This window comes from Sipha flava, unplaced genomic scaffold, assembly GCF_003268045.1.
Source record: "Sipha flava isolate LNK unplaced genomic scaffold, YSA_version1 262_pilon_pilon, whole genome shotgun sequence".
NCBI lineage: Eukaryota > Metazoa > Arthropoda > Insecta > Hemiptera > Aphididae > Sipha > Sipha flava.
The window spans coordinates 376,648-393,653 of NW_020272924.1; the positions used below are offsets into that span (position 1 = coordinate 376,648).

Genomic DNA, 17,006 nt, shown 5'->3' on the forward strand with positions numbered 1-17,006 from the left:
GAGGGACATTAAACTAATGGATATGAATGCTTCAGTTGAATTATCATTCAACAGAGAAAGGTGGAGAGGCTTGCTTATGGCAGCTCAGGTCCTTCAAGGACCGTTAAGCTGAAGAAGAAAAAGAAGAAAGAAGAAGATATTTGTATAACTACTTCTTAATCGTGATTTTATTGACATTGTATGTACTTGACAATGAATTTTTAATTCGAAACCAGTCGTATTTTACAAATATAATGTTCCAGACTTCATTTGTTTATTTATTTCTATATGTAAATCATTGAATAATTTTTTATATTTTTATTATTTTATTAATAAATAAAAATATCTTTAAATAACCAATATTTATTGCGAATCTACTAGCATATTAAGTCTCTAAACCGTTAACACCAAACTATTATATTCCACTAGCTTCCATTTAATAAATACAGTTTTATTTTATTTTTTTAATATGAAATTGATTTAAATTGAATGAAGCGTCTGCGATAACTTGTATATTTAATAAACATCTATACTACAGCTGCAGTTGGTAGGTATTTAAATTAATATTTTGAACAATTTATATAATATTTATTCACTCGGTTGAAATTATTATTTTTTAGTAAAAAATTGAAGTAAAATAATTTATTTACTAAAGTGAGTCATAATTCCCATCTCTAATATTAATAAATTCCAGCGAAACAAATTGAAATTATAATTTACAATAGTATTTTTGTCATACTGAACACCGTTTAGTGACCATGGTTATGCAAATGCATTTGCTTATATTACATATAATATACATAGTAAACATAATATATTTCAATAAAAGAAAAAAAAATGTTGTTTAATTAAATCCAGAAAAATATTTTTTAAATGTGTAATTTAAACATAATACCTATTAAAATATAAATAATTTAAACATTTATTTATTATGGAAAATACTAAGTACGTCATTAAATATCGTACTCCGTAAAAATTTATTCTATTTCGATTTTTTCATTTTAAACAAACATTTAAATATCTATTAAGAGTATATTTTAATTATTTTTTAATTAAAAATCATTTTACATACGTTCGAATATATTATAATGTATATGAATAGCAATTCCCAAAATTAGATAGTATAAATGTATAAAATATTTATACGAAAACAGAATAATTAGTGATAATTGATGAGATACTTTGTTTGGCTAAAAAGTAGAGATCCCTATTTTACGTTTACATGTTTTCACGTGTTCACGTGAAATTATAGTTTAATTTATATGACTCGTAGCTTGAAATTTCATATGTACTTATAATTTTAATCGCATGAGTCTGTTAATTTATCGGGCCACCAACTAAAATATAAAAATAGGTTAGAATAGTCTGATAATCAATAACACTAAGTATAACTGTTTAAGTACAATTAGTAAATAGTAATAATTAATGTTATATACGACGTTAATAATTTAATGTTAATTTATATATATAGAACTACAAGAAAAAAATTTAATCAAATAGATAATGTAATAATAAATAGTGTATACATAAATAGTTATCTAAGAAATTATAATAAATATATTAACAAAATAATGAACATAAAAGACATCTTATCGGTAATTTATAATTATTTTTTTATAATTTATAATTTAATAATGGACTTATAATCATGTGATATCTATCTAAATTTAAAATGTATTCAGTGCAACAATTTTCGATTTTGGTTTAAAAATATGTTTATATAACATGTTTACATTTTTGTGTGTGTAATCTTTACTTAATTCTTGTTCACGTGAATATACTGATTTATCGGGACGTCTATATCAAACAGTTTATAACTTTTATGACTAGAGCATGACATTACATAATTTTTACGTTGTTCAGAAGTATGATCTTAAACGGATCGCGTCAAATGTCAATATTCAAATAGTTTTCACGAGTGTACCTAGGTTTTTGCTATCGTCGATCAAAACAATTTCTGCTGATGCATTTTACAAGCTTATACCATTGTTGTACTTTTTATTGTTAAACAAAAAGGTTGAATGTATCCTAACCTCCAATAATAGGAAGTTCTCCATTTACCATTTATTATTATGATTATTATCATTATTTATTATGATGAGGTTGTTTATTTTTATAAAATAACAATACTCGCGTTTTCTCTTTAAGGTATTTTAAAATTAATTTCCAAAGTCAAATACGTGACATGACTTTATCTATCTTATTATTATGAGTTTATTCAAGGTTTCTTGGATTAATATATTAATAGTACATTCCAAAGATGGAATCGGCAATACATTTTATAGAGAAATGGAGTATGTTGTGTACTTATGTGAATAAATTGTAAGTACATCATATCGTATAGTAATTATGGCTACATTCCCCACACATAATATGTAACATTAAAAATACTTAATTTTATACTATGATAACATTTTAGTCCATTTTTTATATATATATATATATTGAGACTACTTATCAATAATTGATATTTATAAAAAAATTATAAAAAACAAATTATTTTCGGATACTACAATTTAAAAAGTAATAAGATAAACGGTTATTAGATGACATGTAACTGCTAACTCAAACATCTGTGTTCTTTTATCAGGATAAAAACAATATTTTTTAAAAATAAAAAATAAATTTAGATAAAAAATTTAAAAAAAAAAATAATAATTAATACTAATATTTCACTGTATAGTACTAATGAGAAAAATAAAAAAAATATTTCACATTCCAGAAATATATTAAATAATTTGTAATAAAGCATTTTCGTTAGATATATTTGAAATTAAAAACAAAAAATAAAAATGCATTGTACCCAAAATTATAACTTAATGAAAAAAAAATGAAAAAATGGAAATAGAAAACGTCTAAATTCCTATATTACGCGTGTGATAGAAAGAAAAAGAAAATCATGGCTTGCATCCTCTTAATTCATTAGTTCATTTTTTTAAATTTCGAGTAGAAACAACTTGAACTAAAATCGGAAATTTCTTACAAAGACGTGTAAAGACGTTGGTTTAGGAACGAGTAATGTAGTTCGTATAACTTGCAACAGGTGCTGTAATATAGGTACAATACGCATATAACATGTTACGGCCTTTTCAAAGATAATGATATATTGCAACTTTTTTTGTTCAATAGTAAATTTTATGCGAATTATAACATTTAAGGCATGACAATTAAAGGGCCACGTATGTCATATAACGGCTTATGATTCATTTTTTTTGTGATCAACGTCTATCCTACTAATGGAAAATGAAGTAAAAATAATAGTTAACAAACAATATTTTAATCCTTTCCGGTTTTGTCGATTAATTCGGCCGGGAGTTTGTAATTTGCACCAAATTAAAGATATGTAATTTGCATCACTTCAGGTAGTCGAAAGTAGTGTATGTAATTTGCACCATAATGATAATTCGATTATTAATCTATTATTTGATATTATAATATTCGATTATTCCTCGTTGTCCTCGTCGACGTTCAGACTCGAATGACAATAATGATTTTTCTGGATTTTTCGCCTTATCTGGTAATATTTTGACATTTGACATCCAATTATCGGTCGTATTCTCGTTATAAATATAAATGTATATAGTATATATCAGTTTATATTATTTTAATCAAATACTAAGCTAACCGTTTAGTTTTCCCGTTTCATGGTAATAAATATAATGGCGTAGCTATTCCGTCATCCACAACATGAGCGAGTAAACCGGACCATGTCGGTGCATCCTGGGATGACGACCAATTGATCGATTGGTCGGTAATGTATATAAAAAAGGAACCATATTATTATTATTATTATTATTTTACCTTAGCCGGTATTCGTTAGGTCGTTATATTATTTTCTTTATTATTTTACTATTTTTTATTATTTTGTAAGTCGGTGCGCGGAAGATTCTCCCGGCGGCCCTCGCGAGGTATAAAGTATATTTAAAAATATATAAGTAAATTATAAATTATATTATGTAATCCGTTTCGGTCCATGTGGCCAAGTATTGAAATTATCATTATTCTGAGGTGGAAGTTTTACGCCCGTACGAGCTTTCCTCCACCACTTGAGGAAAAAAAATTACTTATACATCTATTATAATATATTTAAATTTTTTTATATTTCTTATTAAAATCGTTATTGTTTTAAATCCTTCTCATTTTCTCATTATATCACCAAATAAGAAAAAAACAAAAATCCATTTACTCCGACCACAAAAGGGTCTCGGTATTTGGTTGGCGACCCGTATGCCTTTATAAGTGATCGTCAACGGACGCTCGACAGAACATTCTGTTGTAAGACGTCGCAGATAGTCGCAAATAAATATATACGGTAATAATACAATGATAATAAATATTCGTAATAATAAGATATTAGTAAGAATAATAATTATATAAACCTAAAACAATTTTTGTATAAGCTCAGCTATTTTATAAAAAAAACTAAATTAAAATTATATTAGGATTATAGATATTGTTTATCGAAATCCATATATTGTATACAAATAATTTAAAAGCATTATGTGTTTTAAAATTATAGTTTTTACCTAAAATTTTTTTGCCTTAAATTATTGACTATTCTTATAAGGTACCTTTGAGATCAATACTGAAGTACTGTATAAACCTCGGTGTAAATAACTTCAATAACGGCTCAGAATCTAAAACCTAAAATTCTGTATTATTAGCTTCTTATATATCGATGTAAAGAAACTTGTACGTTGGTACTATCGAGTTACTATCGAAAAAATAATACATTTTAATTTTAGTTCAAATTACAATCGCATTTCAAACATTTTGGTGCAAACTACACATGTATATTTTTTGGGTCAATTTTGGTGCAAATTGACTACAGCCATTTGTCTATCGTTTAAAATGATTGTTAACAACTATAAAATAGCGTATTAAATTCGATTGAATAAATAAATGAAGTTCGAACTTACTGTTCATGAGATGAAGTTTCCTTGGATCATTTATGTGCATCCGGTTAGCGCCATAATCTTTATCCGAAGTACTTGTGATATCGGGTAAAGTTTGATTCGGTATGGCTTGGGTATTGGACTCGTTCGAGAGTATTAATATTTGACCAGGGTGTGGTCCTTGAACATTACAATTCAACAAACTTGTTTCACTGCCTAAACCTTGATCATCAGTGTTGGACACCAACGTCCACGTGTACTCCATATTGATTACAATTTTCAGATCACTGACCGGTTAAAACTAGAATTGAAGAACAGCATACGGTTTGGCCAATAGACATCTGAAAACCGACCGGAATGAAATTGTATTTATGCAATAATTGATGACACGAAATAAACAAATTTAACCAATTTGGAATGCTTTAATAACAGATGTTATAAATACAATATTTTATATGAATATCCTTATATATATATAAAAGAACAGGCCTTTTTTGTGTTTCCATTTTGTAACGACACTATTTAAAATTTTTCCAAATTTTTTTTCACTTAGTTGTTCCAAATACCTTCCTAAATATCATCACGTCAACTGATTTTTCATTATTTTAGTCAGAGGAGAGAGGAGCAAGATAGGAAAAATGTTAAATAATGTCGTCACAGAATTGGAATATAAAAATACGATACCCTTCTCCCTCCCCTAAGACAAAAAAAATAAAAATTAGGCAACGTGGTGACACGCAAAAGAGTGTTATTAGGACAATTCTGTGAATAAAAATTGGAAAAATGTTAAATGGTATTATCAAAAAATCGAAACATAAAAAAAATACCTGTTCTTTTATATACATAAGGTTAAGAGAATAATTTTAATTATGTATATAGAATATATAGAATCATAAGAATCATTTGTAAATATTATTATTTTTTTTTTTCATTATTACTTATAATTCAGCTACTACTACTATTTATCACGTGATTAAATTAAGTAAAATAAATTTTTTTCTTCTTTTAATCATAACAATATTTATTGATTTCATTTAGAGAAAGCTAAAACTACACACGGTAAAGCAAAGCATATTTGGTTCAATCCGAATGCCTCAAATAAAACTCAAAACGACACTGCAGTTAAATTATGCACTGTTTACAATTTTGTTTCAATGAGAAACAGCGTATTACGATTTCGTCCGGTACACCGAAAAAAATTCATAAAAAACTGTATAATTATCGAAATGTAAATTACATGAACAGAATAAATACTTGCAGTAAAACTATCACTAAAAATATATTTAATATAATATGACAGACATATCTCATTGGCATATTTTAAGTATGACTTAATATAATTGTCTAAAAATCATGTTCAGTTCGCATATAAAAAAAAAAAAAAATTAAAATTAAAATTTACTTTTTTCCATGTAATATTTGTATTACTTTATTTTTTTGTTAGTGGTATATATTTTTAAGTTATCATAACACGCATTACTTAAGCAACGTCAACGTATGCATTTACAATATAATTTTGAAGGGTATACGGGTATAAACAACAAAATATTTTGAACACCACACGAAAGTATTTTAAATACTCCGAAAATATAATATATTAGTTTAGCCACTCTTCAATTGAAAAATTATAGTGTTTCGTAAATTAAAAAAAAAATAAAATATCCCCGTTGCGGTATTACATACACAATAGAATGGTGATTTGAATATCCCGTCTTCTAGATTTTTATACCTGCGTATGCTCTAACTAACAAACAATAACTGATCAAACTAATAGAATACTTATAAAAAAAACTATTAGGAAGGTATTTTTCAGGTGGCTAATTGTTGTTTAAAATTCTTTAAACAACACATCCAATGATATTCAAAAAACGATTTGAACACACCATTACAAATCGAATCATTATAACATGAAATACAATCAAAATGGTTCTCCCGTTTGTAAATTGAAAGTTATAAATGACAGAAAAATATGAACTCAGGTACTTGCTAAACAATTTGTCGGAGATATTAAGAAAAATAACTAAAAAAACAAATATTCGTTATAAAATATTTCGATCTATTACGGAAGCTCCCTTCATAGGTAATAAAACAAATTTAAGTAAATGTGAGCGAACAATTTTCAAACATATTATGTAATAAAAAATAATGATAACTTAAAACGATACATCTCAGCCACTCTCCATAATTAATAAATAATCAGGTTATTTATTCCGACCCGAAAAAATTAATTTTTGCGAGATAAGTTTACTTAGTATTGCATTATTATTTTTTTTTAATTCATGGAGTTTATTTCTTCATCAATCAAGTAAAGTTAATTATATAGAAATCGTTATCACACATAAGTCGTACAACATTTATCCATTTCAATTGTATATTTGTACTCAAAACTACTTAAGTTATCTATTTATATAAATTAACTTTTTACAGTATAACAAAACGATTATATTAAAAATTACAATTTATTTCGATCCATATTACATCTTAATCTCACGTGAAGGATTTAACCGAGAAAGTATATTCGTGTATTAATTGAGCCATATGTAAATACATTTAAAAATCAATTATTGTTATCCCGAAAAAATCAACTAAAAACGCATTTTTATAATTTAATCACGAACTTTGTTCAACATTTTCAAAATTTCCACTTAATATTTAAATCCGGAACTCAATTATTTTGCTACAGTAAATAGCATGCTGATAATTTACGTCAAAAATTAAGCAAATAAAAGGTTTATATCTGAACCAAAAATATAAATTGAAATTATTCATATTAAAATATTACCCTCTTGCACTGCGTGCAGCCTGTGAAATAAATAATGATAATAAAAATAGAAAAAACATATTTTGTGCGATGCCTTACAACCATAACAGTTTTAAAAGGTTTTGCACGAATCTTTATGTGCCTATATATATATATATATATATATTCATGACGCTTGACTTATGGCTTTTCATTTTTATTTATTGATTGTATTATTTAGATTTGAAGAAGAAAAAATAAAATACATATGAAAACTTTTATAATACTAATATTATGATTTCGTGATATAAGTTTTATTGCTCACTACCATATATTGTCTAATGCGAATACGTACAAAAAACTTTTTTGGTAGATATGTCTTTTGAAAGTTATAAGTCAAATAGTTTCGTCATTTCATCGTTGCAGATAATGATATTAACATTAATCAAAAACAATAAATTCCGTTTATAATACGAGATATTTGTTGATAGAGTGAAAACTTCAGAGAGCAACTTTGTGCTTGGTAATAATACCGTCAGCTCATTTAACATCATATAAACCATAAACTAGTATGAACATTATTATTATTATTATTATTATTGTTGTTGTTATTCAATCCAGCCACATAAGTTATACATATATTAATAATAATTAATATAATGTATACAGTTGGTGATCGTTTATATTTCGAATAATAATTCATCTCTTTCATTTTAATTACTCATAATAATAACCGACGGCATATTATACATTGATTGATGTACGTTTGTGTTAAGACTGCCAATACATATTTAAAGAAATAAAACACATTTTTAATATAAATAAAGCTACCGTTTTCTCACGTGTTCGAAATAAAAAATTGTTCGAATAGCATTCAATACTCGTCCGTGAGAGTTTTAATCACTCTAAGTGGATTCTGAACACCCACATTCTAATTTGATTCCGTATGAGATTAATAAACTTCATTAAAAATATATTACAGCCAAGTGTCGAACCATAATTTTCATCTCACATTCGACGTATCCAATTAAATTACACGTAGAAAATAATTAAAAACGGCACTAGTTTATTAGAACGGTTTGCTGCAGGACTTGACAGGATTATTGTATAGTGAGCATTTTAACGTCAGTGAGCGTATTACATTTATTTATAAAGCGTTTGTGAACAATAAATATGTATAACATAATAGCACATATTATTAAAAAACATAATATATGTATACAGTTCAATTTATTTTGAACAAACATGGGCTTCATCAGATATTACATAAAACGATGTAAAATTATATTTGTTTCCAAAATCGCTAAATAGAACAAATATCCCTTTGCATAATATTATATATTTTAAAATACTGTTTACTGACGGTTTCTATCAAAAAAAATTAAGATTATTCAATGCACGTTTAATACGCAATTATTTACATTTTAATAACATTAAAATCCGTATTTTCAATAGATGTAAGCACACAAAAGTATTAAAAAAAAACCTTTAACTTATCGACATTTTAAATTTTGATCAAAACCAGGATCCGAGGACTTTTAACAGTCGAATAATTTTCAATATTGTCTATATTATTTATTATTCGAATAACAAATATATATCAAACGAGGGCTCCGAGGAGTGTATATTATTCAATTATACATCGGGCAGAAAAAGTAACTTTGTCATACGAATAAGTAAAAAAAAAATGACTTGTAAGATGTAATTATACGATAATTTGTATTGATCAGAACATAAGAAAATATTTTAAAATATGTACTTAAACAATAATAATTTTTAAAAATACACATTTCATAAAAAAAATTGTTAATATAACATTTAAAATCTCTCCTACCCTCTGTATAGGCTTACATAAAAATTTATTTTCGTTTATATTTTTTACGATGAACTTTTATGTTTTTTCTTAGAAGTTTTATTAGAATATTGTTTCCATAGTTTTATTAAAACTTCAATCAAAATATTGGTATCTAAAATTTTCTGATTTGTTCACAATAAATAATAAACAGTTAATGGCTTGTATATTATAATCGTCATACTAACATCTCAATTGGCTATTGTGCTTCTAAAAACATATAAAAAAAACTTTTTACTTTTTAAACTGCTCATAATATAATATAACACATGTATACTAATAGCTAATAAAAAAAAAATAAAAAAATAATATAACACATAATATATTAATAAACCGTTTGCTAATGAATATAATTTTAGTTCATGATAAAGGACACTAACATAATAAAGTGTATTTAGAATAAATCAATAAAACGACAAAGATAAATGGTTAATAGTGACGATAAACTAGACAGCGTTATGTCCCATGAGGATTTGCGATACCTCCTACACAGAGTGTTGCAAATATTCAAATTCTGTTTATAATTCTTAGGTATAAATAAAATAAAACTTTTTTATCGTTGGAAATGTTTTGTTCGGTTAATAATCTTTGAGGAACGCTCGTCGTGTAATTATATTTTCTTCTTCTTTTTTATCTTAATTAACAGTCCCTGTAGGACCTGAGCTGACAAGCAATCATCTCAATATTTCCCTGCTCAATGCCAGATCAACTAACACACTTCTTCTCGACATTTTGATATCTTTCTCCGCCGCATCTTTCCGACTCATTTGTGGTCTTAACTTATGTATGGTTTCCGTTAGTACTTTTCTTATGATATCATTATCAGCTCTCCATACATTCCCAAACCATTCAATTCTCTTAATTTTTATTAATGATTAATATATACAAAGGCAATTATATTTAAGGCAAATATATACTATATTTTACAAAAACATGAGTTAATTTGCGGAAATATTATTAGAGTTCAACCAACCGTAAGCGGTTTATCAGAGACAAACAGTTTTGTATGGATATTTTTGCGAAAAAGTCCAAAAGTCTCGGAAAATAGTCGAGGCAAATGCAAAAAAAAAAGTAAACGATAAACGTCCACATCGTTTCAAACGGATCACAACAAACGGTACATGCGTACATAAACGACGGCTTAAGACGTACTCTTACATGATAATATTATCTGGAACATCGCAGGTAAAGTAACGCATATCACGAATGCAGAACTTTACTGAAATAGCGAAGAAAAGTGTTTTCCCGACCGATTATACGTTAGCCGACCACTATTTCAACAGCGGTGGACTAACATATTGTAATACATGTACGAGTATGTATACGATATGTGACTTCACCCCTTGTGTAATTTAGAACTCACGACAAAATATTTTTGGTGTTTTTGGTGTTTTTATAAACAAAAATTTCAAAAGTTTCCACAAATCACCACAACGTGTATTTGGTAATAAAGAAAATGACGTTTTAGATGAAAAAAATGGACTTACGTTGTGTCGATACATGTAGATATTAGTCGTGCGATACATATCGTCATCGACGACGTGTAATCGAAACGAATACGTTTTGTGGTTTCACATAAATTATAACTACCGCGAGGACAGAACAGTAACGATATTATAACGAGGTTTCGTAAAAAAAGAAAATCTTAACCAGGATATTCGTATTACCGTGTTGTACATGTCGACATGTGTTTCCGCCCACGTTACTCCGCGCAAAAAACTCGCCTCGCAGCGTAAAATTAATCGTTTTGAGCGATTCGCCTCGCGTGCGTACATCGCATATTAACGTATACCTGCATAAAAAATATATATTATACACGTAGAATACATCGCCGAAGTGCGGGTGCGTATGTCGGCAGTCGTGTAACATCATAACCCGTTGCCATAGATGCGCCCGTTTATCATCATCGATAACAAACACGTTTGGTCATTAAACGGTTCGTATTTTTTCGTGGGCAGGCCGCAAGGGGTGAGGTACACATACGTCGTCACACGCCCGATACCACTGCACCTCCACGACGACAATGAAATAATGTAAACAAAATATGTACATAGATATACATTCCAATCAGAGACCGGTGAAAGGCGACTGTTCGGCGGCAAGAGTGATAGATACACGAAAATTCCAATCGGTGTTCACGAATTCCTTATTTTTTACCTCGCGCGCGCAAGGACAAGTCATACCTATAACGAAGCCCGGGTCCGGTAGCGTATTCTCGGTACGGGAGGTACCCTGTGGTCTCGGCCCAGTTAACCTAACCTAACTTGTCTACCGGGATGTCGAAGAAAATAATGGTGTAGTCCTGAGCTGCACAGGCGTACTTAAAATATTCAAACGTATACGATGACACTGGACAATGGTGTATTCGTTGTTAATGTATGCATCTTTGTAATGCACTTTTTTTGAAAAAGTACGACTTTCGCCGACAACAACTCATCCATTTCGCTTGTACGTACAAGTGTATACGGCCGTATGCTGTGTGCGAAAACCTGATACCTATGTAATACGGTTGAAATGTGAACGCGAAATGACGCACGTCTATAACGTTGTAACCCATCAGAAGTTGTACGGATTTACGGACTACCTTATAGCACTCTATCTAGTACCAATATACAATCCGTACTCGCCGACAACAATATAATTTGATATTCTGTCAATAAATTGCGAGTTATGCACTCTCCGAGTGGCCATGGAATATAAATCGAATCCGAACAGTACGTGATGTGTGAAAAATTATGGACTCGCCAAAAAGTGACTGGTGGGTGTAGTATAGGTACACGCATTCAAAATCCTCAGAGATGAAATGTATTGTTGATGAAAACCTGCTCAAAACGTATGAGACCAATCAAAGATCGTTAGGTGGAAATTAAGCCCAACTCGAACGAAACATTGTTTTCAATCAACATCAAAATAATTATTTCTAATTGTTCTAAATTTTAAAACTGTATCAACTATTAAATTATTGAGTAATTTGTAATTTTGAGTACAACATGTAAATTTTTATGCGAGCTGAAAACTATAAGAAGAAAGTTCATCTTTAGTAGAAACAGATTGTGTCTTAAGTTTTCAACTCTTTGGTCATAGTGACACCTAGTAGACATTTATAAAACATAGTCTGGTTAGAACCGAATAATAGCTCTGTACGTACAATAAGATCGTATTATTGTGCAAACGCTGTAAAGTATCCCGCGCGTATACACGCGTATACGCGTATACGCGTATATGTAATAGATAACAGAAATTTAAAGAAAAAAGGCTATTCGCCCTTCCCGTTAGGGAAAGCCCTTTCCCCTCTGAGGACGCCCCTGATTTAACCCGGGTACCGTCGAAGGGGCGAGTGAGCGAACGACGTGATTTCTAACATGTTGTTTCCGTCAACGGCCCGGACACCTGTCTCACAGGAACGATGCCACCGGGAGCAGAGCATCACGAGCGCAATACGGACGCAATCGACGTCCAAATTAAATGAACTGGAAATAACGAAGCTGTCGTATGCGAACGGTACGCGACGACGATAACATTGAAAACCGCGTGTACCTACGCGGTTCGACGACGACACCGAAAGTAACAGCATGGCCGTTGTGAACGCTCGGTGCGGCCGCGAGACTTAAACACGCGGGCCCGCGAACGCTCATCGCTGTCGCGGACACGACAACCTCCACGGCGGAGATACCGCGGTCGCGTTCAGCTTGCATAACCGCGGTACGGCCGACCGGAGCACATCTCCGGGGAACGAATATCGCGTTGCGCCGACCCGATCCGCCGTCGACGTGTCGGTGATCGTGCGCGATAACGATCCGCTCGCGACACACCGGTAAAGACGACGCGCGTTCCAAATGATAAATGCGACTGATTGCTCTTACCGTGCACTGCGCACACACGTCCACACCGCGATGATCTCGGCGCGTCTGCCAAAACAGACGGGACCGGTCTGCAGGAGAGTTGCGTCGGTGGTCCGTTGCGTGACAAGAACCGGAGCGGGGACGACCGCGAAGACCGAAGATGCGATTCCGCGGTCGGTCCGGGGCGCGCCGTAACTTTTCACCGGTGGCTCGTTCAGACGAGTCGGACGCGACGCGCGCGCTCGTACGACACACGTTGCTCCATCGCCATCGTGTCGGTCCGTTGAACGAGTACGACCCCAAACGCGTAACAACAACAACAGCAGCAAGCAATGACGACACACCGAACAATGTCAATAACAAACTACGGCGGGTGGTGATGGGATCTACGACGAACGCGTCGCGAAGCGCGAGCACGGATGGACGCGGAACATTTGACGACGAACAGACGAACGTTCACGCGACGGGCCCGTCGTTACGCGTATCGTTCGATAACGAAGAATCCGCCCCTACCTGATTCCGTCGTATACGCAAAACACTGCACGCCGCCCTATCAACCGATTTCAGTTGTTTATTTCATTATTTTTTTTTTTTTTTTTTACCAACCGTTTGCGTAGCATAGTACACACACACATACGTATACACGTGTACGCGGCACACGCACCTAGGCGCCCGTCCACCCGTCGCATTCATGTGCACACAAATTGCGCATGTACGTACAAGTATACAATAACTCATGTACGCGCGTATTGTAATGTTATATTTTACGTTATCATTGTTAATCATGTGTACGAGGATATGGCGCATCGAAGGACTCTAACCTCGGCTTTCTACTCCTTCTCCTTATATCATCCACTCCTTTCCCCCTTTTACCCCCGTCGTGCAACCCTGACACGTGCACTCTTTAGAAGAGCCTCTTGTTGTATTCAAACAACGATTATGATTACTATCGTTATCGTTACCGACCCGTGATTATATGTTGCGGTACACATTGCGTGGTTCTATAATTGAATAATTATAATTTTTATTGTTTTGCTTTATTCGAATTGTTTAATTTTATCTAATTAATATTATACCGCATAGTGATAATATCAATAATAATTTGGCTCATAATTATTTTTTGCTGGTTTATATCTATTATATATAAAGTTTTTATTGCTTGGATTTCAGCACTCTAAACATATTTTATTAGTTAAAAATGTCAACAGCAAAATATAGAATTCGTTTAGATCATAAATTTCCAATATATTTCAAATAACATTTAATCTCTTATTCTGTTTGTCCATTATAACCGATTTGGTAAAGATTAATACAAATACAATAACGATCAATAATTGTTATATTATTAAATTTTTGATGTTAAAACGAACAGAGTCCTTGATATAATATACAATTGTGGAATTCTTAGGGACTCCGCGGAGCGCAGTTAGGGAACCGCTGCTCCAACTGAAACTATTCGGCACCAAAATGAGAAACACGAAAAGACGAGTAGGCCACAAAATGAATGTGTGCATGGTGGACACTAGAGATCAGCCGGAGCTCGGGTCAACCCAGGCCGGACCAAAAAAAACCCGGACCGGGATCGGGTTAGGTACGGTCCGGTCACATGCTTTTATATTATTGGTTTAGGTGTGTTCGGACCTGAGAAGTCATATAATGAGTTAGGTTTGGTTTAATCATAATATATTTTTAATATCACTGATGTGGTCTGGTTCGGTTGTTTGTTATTTGGTCTGGATTAAAAATATTATTTTTTTTTTCAATTTATTTCTAATTATTTATAAATATAATATTTTGTTCGTATTTTTTGAAATTACTTTATGAAATACGGTCATTTCACTCTTCATGTATTATTGGTTATTAATATTATTTTCCTCCAGACAGGAAATTATAAAAATAAACGTTGTTCACTGTTGAAGAAACAATATACAAATAATACTGTGAAATGTGAATGTCTAAAATTGTTTTATTTTATTTTATTTGTTCATCGGAGAAGCATTACCGCATCGGTATTCAATTGATCCATTCCACGAACATAAAAGAAAGCATAATAATTTAGTAATAACTACGAAATTTTTATTTTAATTAATAGTTATTAGGCCTATTATTTAGGAAATCTACCTACTACCTATGTCTATACAACGCACGCTGTACAATGCACATCGTCTAATCGTCATAACATTAATTTAATTTTTAATTAGGTACTTAATATTATAATAAAAGCAAAGGTCAAAGATTTTCATGTATTTTTATATTTATCATGGTTTGGGTTTATATTAACAAAAAAATACGGTACTGGTTAGGTACCAGGTTTTCATTATCAAATAAAAACGGTCTTGATCCAGGTTGGTTTTTTTTTAATATAAAATCCGAACTGGGCTGATCCGAGCTTTTAAAAAAAGCTTGGTTCAAATTGGTCTAGGTTGAAAAATATATTTTAGGAATTGGTCTGGTCCGATTAAAAAAACTATCTTAAATATTTGGTCTGGTCTGATCCCATTTTTATAGGGCTGGACTTTTCTTAAGTGGACACATACAATCAACATATCAGCTTAAACAGTGAAAAAAAAATTGTCAGCTACTAGAGTAATAATATATGTTTAATGTAATTAATTTATGGGATTAAATGAGTTACTCAAACAATTTACTATTTAAATAATATTATTTATGCAGATTTCAAAAGATGCGAACTTTGCATTGAAAACTATAACTATACATACTTATATAGGTAATTCATAAGATTTATCAAAAATTGAGTTCACCGAAATGTTTGAAAGTCGTTTACGACTGTACTACCTATAGATACAGTCAGTGACACCCACATATGGTACAAAGTGGTACAATTCCACTGATTTCTCGTGGGTCTCGTTGTCTACATACATTTGAGGGCCCCACTCTGATATCTGAAGCAAACACTATAAATGCATAACTATTTATCGGGATCTTTAGATTTTTGAATAAAACGTAAACTATTGTTTGTGCCAAATATGTAAACAAAAATAAATATATTATTATTATTATATTCGTAACTATAATAATAATGATTGTATTTGAAGTTTGTGTCAGGGCTCAGGAGGTCGCCTCAAGATTTATATAATATTAATATGTTATGTAACTACTATATAAAAATAATTTATGATGAAATAATTGATATATTTTGCGAAATAAGTCAACATATATTCAATGCCTTAAATTAAATCATCAATCAAAATGATTATGTACGTAGAAGTATTATCTTTGAAATCTTTAATAATTAATTAATTATTTTTATTAAGAAACTGCAAATAAATATTTTATTTAAGATAAACATGCATTTGAAAATGCATTTGGAAAAAAAATTATTTTAATAAAATTAATATGGTCATATGAATGTAGACCAAAATAAATTTGAGGGCCCTATAATTATAACTGCACTCGTCCATGGAAAACCTGTGGGCGCCACTGGGTAAGGTGTCGTTATTCATATTGTTTTCGTTTATCTACATAAAACATGTTGATAAGTCATAACCGCATTGGTGTTTGACAGTCCTGCCCTACATGTGCAAACATTGTCTACTCGAGCTGCGATCAAAGCAAATCGAATGTATCCGTCGAGTTTTCCTTGTCAGTAGACGACCATAATATTGAACTAGTATGCCTAAACTAGAGTTACACAGTCATTTTATTTCCATATGATCGATATGATAGATAATTATATT

At 30.8% G+C, this 17,006-nt stretch overlaps 1 protein-coding gene across 3 annotated transcripts in view; it reads right to left on the bottom strand.

Moving 5' to 3' along the window:
- Positions 1-17,006, bottom strand: part of LOC112685018 (myelin regulatory factor-like protein) — a 54,490-nt gene that overhangs the window by 26,077 nt on the left and 11,407 nt on the right. For 2 of the 3 annotated variants that reach the window (XM_025556772.1, XM_025556770.1), the window contains exons 1-2: positions 13,330-13,777; positions 4,899-5,215 (exon numbers count right to left, since the gene is read on the bottom strand). In XM_025556772.1, the coding sequence (XP_025412557.1) occupies positions 4,899-5,139 (241 nt within the window). In that variant the 5' untranslated portion in view covers positions 5,140-5,215; positions 13,330-13,777. Of the gene's footprint in view, positions 1-4,898; positions 5,216-13,329; positions 13,778-17,006 lie in introns of those variants that run through there. The other variant, XM_025556771.1, reaches the window with a different exon arrangement.